This window comes from Protobothrops mucrosquamatus, unplaced genomic scaffold (assembly GCF_001527695.2).
Source record: "Protobothrops mucrosquamatus isolate PMUCROS unplaced genomic scaffold, P.Mucros_1.0 scaffold_279, whole genome shotgun sequence".
NCBI classification, from domain to species: domain Eukaryota; kingdom Metazoa; phylum Chordata; class Lepidosauria; order Squamata; family Viperidae; genus Protobothrops; species Protobothrops mucrosquamatus.
In genome coordinates, this window is record NW_015386355.1 from 398,489 (window position 1) to 410,295 (window position 11,807).

The window sequence follows — 11,807 nt, forward strand, 5'->3', positions numbered from 1 at the left end:
TTATAATTTTTTATGAGATCCAACCAATTCTTCAAAAACATTGAACAACGTACATTATAACATTCTAATATTATTTTCATTTTCTTTTGCAATTAATAGTGCTGTTGCTGCTGCTATGCTGGCCACTTGATTTGTTAGTGACTCAAAGGCATCCCTTAGTTCTGGGGTCAATAATAACAGAGGTATTTGCCAATGTCATTTAATCTGGCCTTCGTAAATCAATCATTTTGAAACAGCTGTAAAGCTCCGGATCAAGTGTGAAAACTATTGGTTCATAAGGTCACCGATGCAAATTTTAAAATCTCTACCGTTCTAAATACAATTCATGCACAAGCCATCATTTACTCATGTTCTAAAGCTGCGTATATATCATGAGCCATTTAAAATTGTGTAACTACGGGAATCCTCTAGAATATGATTATGGTGATGCCCTGAGCAGCTGTACCAAAATGTCAAAAGGGCTTACACAGCTGACATAAGCTACTCAAAACAGAATATGGCAGCACCTCCATAAATTTTCTTGCTCCAGCTAAGCCTGCTTAATTTAGCTGTACCATATGTTTCAATCCTCCCTCACTCTTCCTGAAGCATCATCTAAGACAGAGCTGTGTTATTCTCTCTGACGGAGGGGAAAAAAATACCCACACACAAACACCTAGGAACACTGAAGATTTTTTCATAAGGCTGCCAAAGGAATTACTATCCTTTTTACTACTTCGGGCAGTTGTTGTTTTTTCCCAAATACTTGCCCCCGTGGTTATTTTTTTTTTAATCAATAAAGAACATGTCTGATCTCAGCCAAAACTCTGACCAAGAGGACTTCTGTTCGGGAGAGATAGATGAAGATGAAATCTTAGCAAACCTCTCTCCTGAAGAACTGAAGGAACTACAGTGTGAAATGGAAGTCATGGCTCCAGACCCCAAAGTGCCAGTCGGAATGATACAGAAGGATCAGACGGAAAAAACCCCGACAGGAAATTTTGATCATCGATCTCTTGTTGATTACCTGTATTGGGAGAAGGCCTCCAGAAGAATGCATGAGGATGAAAGGGTGCCTGTCACGCTATTACCTTCAGAGGTAAGGAGCAGGAAATGCAAATATTCTGTGTACAGGTGCTATTCCATATTTTATCACAGGGTTTGATCAGCACCTGCTAGCATGCTGCCATTTTCAATAAATAGGTCTTGCATTTTAGCAGATGTGCATACTTTAAAAGAGGTTTTAGAATATTTTTTGCATGTAGTAAACCAAGGGTCCCCAACTCCAGGACCGTGGACCAGTACCGGGCCGCAGCATGCCAGCAACCAGGCCGCACAAACAAACAAAGCCCCATCCATGGGATGCAGGCAGCACACAAAACCACGCACTCTCCAGTCCATGGAAAAACCTCTCTCCATGGAACCGGTCCCTGGTGCCCAAAAGGTTGGGGACTTCTGTAGTAAACTAAAACATACTAATGTTATAATGTATTATTCCTGCACTAAACAGCAGGTTCAACCTGCAAACCTTTCCTGGCTCTATATTTTTATGGTTCAGGTAACTTTATGGATCCCTAGGATAAAATTTACATCTCCAGTCTGGTTGAATAATAAAAAAAAAGAACTTAAACAGAACAGTCTAAAATACATGATATTCTACTACTTACTGTTACCTGATACAAAAATATAAAAAACTATTATCTATTAAATAATCTTGAAATCCCAATCCAACCAACCTATTATATTAATAATTAAAATTCCAAAATGCTTTTTTTTTACTAATTTTATTGTGTTTATATTCCTGTTTACCTGGGCAGCTGAATAAATTTGTTTAATAAAAATAGCAATAGCAATAGCACTTAGACTTATATACCGCTTCACAGTGCTTTGCAGCCCTCTCTAAGCGGTTTACAGAGTCAGTGTATTGCCCCCAACAATCTGGGTTCTCATTTTATTGACCTCGGAAGGATGGAAGGCTGAGTCAACCTTGGAGTTCGAACCAGTCAGGATCGAACTCTGAGCTGTGGACAGAATTTTCTTGCAATACTGCATTCTACCCATTGCACCACTATAACTAGCTATTAGATTAATTAAATTATGCAAACTAAATTTTTTCTTATATGGAGAAGAATATTTCACAAGATTTTTATCAGACCAAACCAGGAAGATATGGGGGGGGGGGGAGAAATTCATAAGGACCTAATAAAGCCCATCCTCCACAAAGAGCCAAGTGAACCTGCCTAAGCCATAGTATCTAGACCAGTGGTTCTCAACCTTTTTAATGTCGTGACCCCAACCGTTGTAAGTCGAGGACCAAACCGGTCATAAGTCGAGAACTAAACCGGTCGTAAGTCGAGGACTAAACCGGTCGTAAGTCGAGGACTAAACCGGTCGTAAGTCAAGGACTTTCCCTGCCCAGGAGCGCCGCGCATCCGTGGTTCCGCCCCCTGCGCCGGCCGAGGCGTAGCTGGCAAGCGGCAGAGACGGAGCAGGCCGACCACCAGCTGGCCCAGCCCAAGGGAGGTAAGGCACCCGCTGGAAAAGGGGAAAAAATGGCGGACAAAAAAATGGCGGACAGCCTTGCTTGCCGACCCCCATGAAATGGTCGATCTAGACCTTCTTTCAGTGTCTTCTGATATGTCTGACTTCATCTCCCATGAATTTCCTAAGTGTGTGGGCTACAACTCCCAGAATTTATCAGCAATGATCAAACTGAATAGGGAATTCTAGGAATTGAAGACCACATATCTGCAGGTTGCCATGGTTTGGAAACATTGACTTAGTTCCTTAGAGAAAATGATATACAAAGTGTTGCACTTTCTAGGTTGTTTCTAATTTGTTTGATGTGTTTCAACTATTGTCTTATGGTTTAACATCAGTGAAACACCAGATATCAGTACAGAGAAAGTTGAGTGCTAAAGTCTGAGAGCAAAATGGTGTTTTTCTATTACTGCTCATTCAAGCTAAGAAATCACACAGCATGAGCATAGGGGTGTAGCTTTGCTCAGTGCTTCAACCAAGTGCTGCAAACATTATGTTGTACCACATCAACTTTCTGAATGGCAAGCCAGAAAGGTGATTGAGCCTGAGGAGACTCAATTGCAGAAAATGGTAAAAAGAGAGAGAGAGAGAGAGAGAGAGAGAAATATGCATATATAGAATTTCTGAATATGAAAAGCTAAGGAATTGTTGTAGTAACATGCACTGTAGTGGTAGAAAAATGTACCAATAAAAACAGAAGCACATTGAAAATCTGCTGCAAAGATAGTGATTTCTTTTTTAAAAAATAATCTTGTCATTAAAGGTATATATAGATGTAGCAAATAAAACATTAACTAGTACACTCAGTTGGGGGGAACACAGATAAAACAATAACCAAATGCTCTTCCCAAACAGTAAAAATCCGATAGACAGGATGCATTTTTAAAAAAATAAATAAATCACAAAGTAGCTCTGGAGAGCCACATCATATGTATAAATGAATGGATAATAGGAATTCCTGCATATTCATTCCATGCACTTGTGAAGCACTAGTGGGGATGTTGAGTCTCAGAACTTCATCCCATCCAGTCAGGCAGGAACGGTATTTTGCAGACCCCAAATTCTGCTGCAGGGTCTAGGAAGGGAGCCTTCTCTGCTATTGTTCCCATCCTGTGGAATATTCTTTCCCTGGAGGTGAAGCAGGCCCCCACTCTCCAGGCTTTCCGAAAAGGAGTCAAAGCATGGCGCTGCGGCCTTGTGTGGAGACCATAGAGCAGGGCTTTTCAACCTTTTCACCCATTATATCACTTTTAGGATATGGCAACATCCGAGTACCACCAGTCGCCTAGCAAGGTATCAAAAATCTGATGACCCAAAAAAAAAAAAAAGGAAAAAAGTGATAAAGTATAGGTAGTCCTCGACTTACAACAGTCTGCTTAGTGACTGTTCAAAGTTACAATGGCATTGAAAAAAGGGCCCCCCAAGCCACAGCTGAGCAAGACAGTGCCCGGCGACACTCTTCCTCCTGTCCAAGGTTTTCATTGTTGTGAGCATTTCTGTTGAGGATTGGCAGCGGGGGTGGGGTGGGGGGGTGTTTGGTTTTTATTCCCCTCCCCCCGTCTGCTGGGTGGTTGCAGCAGGTTTTGGTCACTTCACATGACCCTGGGACACTGTGACCATCATAAATATGAATCAGTTGCCAAGCATCTGAATGTAAATCACAAGACCCTGGAGATGCTGCAACATTCCAGCTGATCGGCGCTTCTTCTGGGCTCAGCAGAAGCACCAGGATCAGTGCTGAGCTCCAGCTGATTGGTGCTTCTTCAGGGCTCAGTAGAAGCACCAGAATCAGCGCCGAGCTCCAGCTGGAGCCTGGTGCTGATCCTGGTGCTTCCACTGAGCCCTGACAGCCTTGAAGAAATGCCGATCAGCTGGAAAGCGGCACTGATCCTGGCGCTTCCGCTCAGGCTTGTGCGGTGCTGCCACCGGTTCAGCTCATTCCCCTCCCCCGCTACCACTTTTCTAGGATGTTCGCGTACCACCTGCCAGGTGCCAATGTACCACAGGTGGTACTCGTACCACTGGTTGAAAAGCCCTGCCCTAGAGAATCACACAGCTCTGAGGCAGGCTGATGCCCTGACAGCTCTCCCATCACCTTTGAACTAATTTTAACAGTGTTTAATCATCCTTGTTTCCTTCTAAATTTTTAATGTTTATATATTGTCCCTATATAACATTTTACTGCATACTGCCCAGAGTCCCTCTCAAAGGGAGATTTTGTCTGAAATAGTATAGGGTTTCCTGCTTGCGTAGGGGGTTGGACTAGGAGATCTCCAATGTCTCTTCCAACTCTTTATTCTGTTATTCTGAGATGAGTAGTTCAAAAATGTGAAAAATAAAGGCTTAATGCAAATTTTAGTAACGTATAAGTATATTATGGTGCCTTTTGAACTTGTAAATCTTCCTTTCTAAGTCTTGGTCAAATGATGTGGTAAAACTATTTAAAATTATTTCAGCTCTTAGCATTTTGTTTTTATAGAGACCCATCAGAGAACACCCTGAAGAAAATATTGCCAATAGTAGCAATGAAAAGCCAATGGCCAGTAATGCTGCAAATGAAGATATAAAGGATTACAAAGAGAACAATCAAATGGATGAGGAAGACGAAGAAATAGAAGAGGAGGAAGAGGAGGAGGAGGAAGAAGAAGAAGAGGAGGAAGAGGAGGAGGAAGAGGAGGAAGAAGGAGAACAAGAAGAAGAAGAGAAAATAGAAGAATCAGAGAACAAAGATATGGAAACAAAAAAAATTCACGAGAATGGCAAGAGCACCCAGGAAACTAAAGGATCATACACAGAATCAAGTGAAAAAGAAGGAGAAAATGAAAAGAAAATTTCAAAGCTAAATATTCCCAAAAAATTAGCTCTAGATACTAGTTTTATTAAATTAAGTGCACGGCCTTCAGGAAATCAAACTAATTTAGAAGGGAGTCTAGAAAGAGTCCGGAGAAATGACCCAGAAATGACAGAACTCAACTTAAACAACATTGAGAACATCCCCAAGGAGATGCTGGTAGACTTTGTCAATGCCATGAAGAAGAACAAGCACATCAAAACATTCAGTTTAGCCAACGTTGGGGCAGATGACAATGTAGCTTTTGCCTTGGCCAACATGCTGCGTGAAAATAGGAGTATCACCACTTTGAATATCGATTCCAATTTCATCTCAGGTAAAGGGATTGTTGCCATCATGAGATGCCTTCAGTACAACGAGAAGCTTACAGAACTACGTTTCCACAATCAGAGAAGTATGTTGGGTCATCAGTCAGAAATGGAGATTGCCAGGCTCCTGAAAGCCAACCCTACCCTTCTTAAGATAGGCTACCACTTTGAACTTCCAGGACCCAGAATGGTGGTCACTAATCTCCTTAGTAGAAACCTTGATAAGCAGAGACAGAAAAGGATGGAGGAGCAGAAACTGCAACAGTTAAAGCAGCAGAAAGAACTCATCGCTATGTTGGAGAATGGACTTGGGTTGCCTCCTGGGATGTGGGAATTGCTAGGGGGACCAATACCGGCTTCAATGATGCCTCTTTCAGTGCAGCCTCCAATGAAGCTGGTTCCCAAAACCCCACCGATTGGCCGAAGAGAGGAACCTGCTAGAAGAGAAGAGCCAGATAAGGAAAGCAGTGGTGACCTTCCGGCTTTCAAGATAGTGAAGCTCAAGAGAGTCCAGCGCAAACCTTCTATCCAGGAATATGTAGAGCCAGCTGAAAAAACTAATCTCAAAGATGTGATTAAGACCCTAAAACCTATTCCAAGAAGGCGGCCCCCTCCTTTGGTTGACATCACTCCAAGAGACAAGCTACTTAAAGATATTCGTCAGAGTAACGTAGCTTATCTGAAACCGGTAAGTATGGAGTGGCCCGAGGAGGAAGGAATGTCTTGCAGTCTTGGCTGTTTACTTGATTGCTGCTCTTAGAAAAGGCAGAATTGACAGCTGATAAAATGTGATTAGTATTGACAGGTAGTCCTTGGCTTACGATGGTAATGGAACATGCCCATTACTGTCATGTGGCAATGGTCATAAAGCAGGTCATCATGTGGCTGGACCTGTTTTACTACCTTTTTTGCAATGATTGTTAAATGAATGCTGTGATCATTAAGCAAATCCACTGGGGTTTTTTTTTAACCAAAACCTGGAAGTAAAAGTCAGGTTTGGGCAAAAAATATTGTAAATCACCGTCACATGATCACGTGCAAATGGTTGAAATGCCAATTTGCCAAGCATCTGAAATGTAGGGCCAGCCATCAGAACTTCAGAACTGGCTTGTAAGTATTTTTGGGGATGGGGGGGGGTCTGTTGGTAACTTTGGACAGTTACTGCTGGTTGTAAGTCAAGGACTACCTATAAATGCTTTTCTCCTTCACAAAACTAGTTTGTGAATTATTATTTTTAAATTATTATTCAATTTCTTTGCTTCAGCACAGAAATAAACAGCTTCATACTCTGCAGGAAGTTTGGGTTTCAGCTTCCATCATAGCCAAGACAACAGATTATGGAAACCACATTTCCAAAACTCTGGGAGGGGAGGAGGCGCCAGCAAAATGACTACTAATTCCCCTAACTTCTAATTGTAAACAAGGGTAAACGTTTACAAGGATAAGTAAGGGGGAGGGAAGCATTTTGTTGCCATCATTACTAAATCATTATAAGTAAACAAAAACAGAAACCCTACTGATCTCCTACAGATGATTTAGAAATCTATTATCTGCTCCTGATTTATGTTCTGCTCAGCCATACGAGCCATTTTACAACAATAACTGTAGAAGATAAAACTGATCTTTTCATATGCACCTGCTCATAACGTATTTGGCAGAATAAATCTTTCTTTGACTAGAATCAGAAATAGCCCATGCAGACAAGCATTCTATAATGCTTAAATGGCTTTCTACGTGTTGGCCTGTGATCTTAGGAACATTCTTGTCAAGGGGTGAATACTCAATAGAAACAAGGAGACTTAGTAAGTTTCTAAGTTGCCCATCAATGGTGACGTCTAGCGTAAGGTAATCTGGTAAACAAAAATGATACTACAACATTTTATAAGTATCTCTAATAGCATTATATGGGCTTCAACTTAAAGTACTTGAAGTACACGTCTCTGCGTTTCATGCATGCACCTGCACACACTCAAGGAAGTAGATAAAAGAAAGCTAACAGTTTGCTGCTTCACCTGGTTTGATCTTTCCTTCTCTAACCACTGCACTTGAGAATGTTTACAAATTCTTCAAAGTTGAGGCTTCTTAAAGGCCATCTACTGAAAGCACTGTAGGACACGAGGTGCATTTTCTGCCACAATCCCCCCCTTCTCATTTACACAGCAGGCTGGGTTTCATACCGAACCAGCTCTGGATTCAGTGTCTCTCTTTAGATTGATTGGGATGCCTCAGAAGCTCTCACTTGAGACAAGGCCAGTATGTTGCACCTGTTAATGAGCGAAGTCATTCCCAGTAGTAAATTACGCCACCCTCAGAAGTGCAGATATAAGTTTCCAAGATCCAAGCCAAAGCTGTATATACTACAGCTAATGGTAGGTCTTTGCGCTATGGCATTATGGGTAAATTATCTTTCCAAAAGAGAAAATGTAGGAAAATCCTAGTCAGTTTCAAATGTTATTGATCAATTGATTGATTTACCTTCTGCCTTTATTATTTGTATAAATAACTCAAGGCGGTGAACATACCTAATATTCTTTTCCCCTCCTACTTAACCCATAACAGCAACCCTGTGAGGTGGGTTGGGCTGAGAGGAAATGACTGGCCCAAGATCCTCAATCAGCTTTCATGCCTAAAGCAGGACTAGTACTCACAATTTCCTGGTTTCTAGCCTGATAAAGGCTAGACATAATGAAAAAACAACAACAACCAGAACAGGAATTGCAAATCAAGCCTAGAAAATATGTTTAGTAATGAGTGTAAGACAAAAACTGCATTGAGATAAAGACTTTGTCACATTTTGACACAGATTTGGGTGTAATCAAGTTAAAGTTCTAACTTTTGTATTGAATGGGGGGGATCAGTACATTAGCTGGGAAGAAAAAATATGTAATTTATTTTAAAATTTACAATTTATTCTAAATATGCATAGAGACAATACATTTCTACTTGCAAGTGGGAAGAACTGACAGTATTAACATTTTCTTGTTTGTCAGATTCTTTTGGGAAATCTAGTTAAGTGTTACCTAAAATAGGAATTGCATTGAGATACATCTGACCAAAAAAGTGATGACAACTATTATATATTTTTTTTAAAAGCTATCATTCCCCTATGTGTGTAACATATACTGTCCATAAAATACCATACATGAGACAAAAAGAAAAATATAAGTGCATTGGAATGTTTTTCAACTTCTAGCTGCCTATGAAATAGGAAAAGAAAACGAGGTTAAGGATTTTTACCAGATATACTGCTCAAAAAAATAAAGGGAACATTTTAACATGGAACTGAAGGGAGTTTGCGTTCCCTTTATTTTTTTGAGCAGTATACATAAAATGTGATAAGATGTGATTCCAGAATGTTGCCTCCCTGATTTATTATGTCACTTGCATTCAATACGGTAGCAACTTTGTTGTGCAGTGGAAATATACGGTAGTTTGGTGTGGGATACCAGAGCAAAGGTTTTATTTTTGGAACAGCAAAATCCTGAGTTGCTGAACAGCATTTTTCTGCAACCAAGTTACTTTCAAGAAAAATAGCTTCACTATATGTTTTGCTGAATAAGAGCTGCTTTGATATGTTTTGCCGGACAGCAAGTCAAGAAATGGTTTTCAACTTTATTGTGTCTTTTGCAATGTATATGCTGTTTCTATCATTTAAAAGCTTTCTCTCTGGCCATTCCCTTCTCCAATTCATGCATTTTATTACAATTCCCACAGGTACCTGTTCCCAAAGAGTTGGAATAAACCATCCCGTTCTGCTGAAGGAAACAACTAGAAAAATGACCAGACTATCCAAGCGTTGCTTCAGAGGGTTTCAGGAATTGATTCCTTCAGTTGGGTGTCATGAAAGCATGGGAACAATGTTTAAAGCATGCGGTCTGTTGAAGTGATGATTGCTGACTTACGATTTCAAGCAACCAGATGTATTTTTATTTTTGGGAGAGGCAGAAGTGGAAAGGGCTAGTTCACCTGTCTCTTTTAATCACTGTGCCATCACGGTCATCAGGTCTTCAGTAAAACGTACTGTCTCCCTATGACCTTTCTAACATTTTACAGAAGCACATTGGGCATCCTATTGTGGTATTATTGTTTCATTCTTCCATTCACCTGAAGTTGTGTGGCATACCTGCCAGTTTTAAAACCATATCCTTTTGTTAATCACAACTAATTTTATTTTTATTAGATGAAGGATGTTACAAGAGAAATAAACAGCAACTTTCAGATGAATATACCTGTCCTTAACTTGAGGTAACTGCTGTGGAGATTGTATAAATACTGCCTGCTATATATTTATAGTAGGAGCTTCTCTTCTTAAAATGAATGTTCTTTTTTAAGCTTTCTGGATATCACATCTTTAGGTCAACAGTAGTAACTATGATAACAACTTGGCTCAACAGTAGTAAATGCAAAAGGGATCTATGCATTCTAATGGACACCACTTAAGTCTGAACTATTAGTGTGCTCCAACTGCCAATAAAGTCCCAGATTGTATCAACAAAGGGACATCAAGATCACAAGAAGTGACAGAATCAGTCAATATTGCACTAGTGAGGCCACACTTGGAATATTGCATTCAGTTATGGTCACCATGATACAAAAAAAGATGCTGAGAAAAGTGCAGAGAAGAGCAAGATGATAAGAAGTCTGAAAGCTGGGAATAAGATGTCTAACCCAGGGGTAGGCAACCTTGGCACTTTTATGACTCGTGGACTTCAACTCCCAGAATTCCTGAGCCAGCATGGCTCAGCTTGGAAACCTCTCCCTTTCCCCTCAGCATGGCTGGCTCAGAAATTCTGGGAGTTGAAGTCCACGAGTCATAAAAGAGCCAAGGTTGCCTACCCCTGGTCTAACCTAACAAAGAGAAAGATTAGGGGTGATATAATAGCTATCTTCCAGTACTTGGGGAGGTCACAGAGATGAGGGGAGGTCAACCTATTCTCCAAAGCACCTGTGGGCAGGACAAGAAGCAATGAGTGGAAACTTGTTAAAGAGATACCCAATCTGGATATCTAAGGAAAAATTTCCTGAAGTGAGAACAATTAACCAATGGAACAGCTTGCATCCCAGAGTTGTGAGTGCTCCATCCTTGAACATTTTCAAGAAAAGACTGTACAGCCATTTGTCTGGGATAGAATAAAGTCTTCTGCCTTGGGCAGGCAGCTGGACTAGAAGACCTCCAAGGTAGCTTTCAGTTTTTTGTGGGTGATAGAACTGGGCAGTCTTGACTGGGAATTTTCCAACACTCAGGGATATTTTTGTCAAGAAACATTCCTTCACCATATTGGCTCCTGGATTTGATTCCCAGTCTTACCTCAGTTCCATTTCAGGCACCACACTACATCAGTAGTGTAAGGAGCTAGTTTTTGTTTGTGACCTTGTCCGCAAGTTAGAGGCAAACAAGCATATAAGGTAGAGTTGCAGTAAGAGTTACGAATAGGAGGTAGAGCAAAAAATATGGATAACCACTAAATTACAGGTAGTCCTTGAGTTACAACCACAAATGAGCCCAAAATTTCTGTTGCTAAGCGAGACACTACTTTAGTGAATTTTGTCCCATTTTATGACCTTTCTTGCCAATTATTAAGTGAAGCAGTGCAGTTGTTAAGTTAGTAACTTGGCTGTTTGGTGAATCTGGCTTCCCCACTGACTTTGCTTGCAAGGTCACAAAAGGGGATCACCTGACCCAGGGACAGTGCAACCGTCATAAATACGAGTCAGTTACCAAGTGCCCAAATTTTGATCACATGGCCACCGGGATCCTCAGTGGTCATAAGTGTGAAAAATGTTCATAAGTCGGTGCCGTTGTAACTTTGAACAGTCATTAAATGAACTGTGGCAAGTCAAGGACTATCTGTAGTTTCCCATATCTTTGTTACCATCTAGTCATCAGCCTAGAACTGACAGCCTTAGGCACTAAACCAACATCAGCAAGTTTCTAAGCATGATATATATTTTTTATAAATCTAGACAAATGGAGTTTAGTTTTCATGTTTCTTGATTGATTAATTAGGTGGTTACATGTCATCCAGTTGTTGTCAACTCTTAGTGACCGCATAGTTTTCTCCATGGCAGTTTGCCCCACTAGATCCTTCAGCTTTTTCAACAATGCATTCATCGCTACTGTAAAAGCG

At 40.7% G+C, this 11,807-nt stretch overlaps 1 protein-coding gene across 1 annotated transcript; it reads left to right on the forward strand.

Annotated features, from left to right (window-relative positions):
- Nucleotides 1-576: 576 nt before the first annotated feature.
- Nucleotides 577-9,969, forward strand: LMOD3 (leiomodin 3). The gene is made up of 3 exons (XM_015831762.1): nucleotides 577-1,078; nucleotides 5,000-6,367; nucleotides 9,394-9,969. Exons 1-3 carry the CDS (start codon nucleotides 785-787, stop codon nucleotides 9,418-9,420), a joined length of 1,689 nt encoding a protein of 562 aa, XP_015687248.1. The 5' UTR covers nucleotides 577-784; the 3' UTR covers nucleotides 9,421-9,969.
- The last annotated feature ends 1,838 nt before the right edge of the window (nucleotides 9,970-11,807 follow it).

Coding starts and splice junctions, on each gene's coding strand:
- LMOD3 (XM_015831762.1), top strand. CDS start 785: ATGTCTGATCTCAGCCAAAACTCTGACCAAGAGGACTTCTGTTCGGGA. Junction 1,079..4,999: donor TCACGCTATTACCTTCAGAG/GTAAGGAGCAGG, acceptor TTGTTTTTATAG/AGACCCATCAGAGAACACCC. Junction 6,368..9,393: donor ACGTAGCTTATCTGAAACCG/GTAAGTATGGAG, acceptor CAATTCCCACAG/GTACCTGTTCCCAAAGAGTT.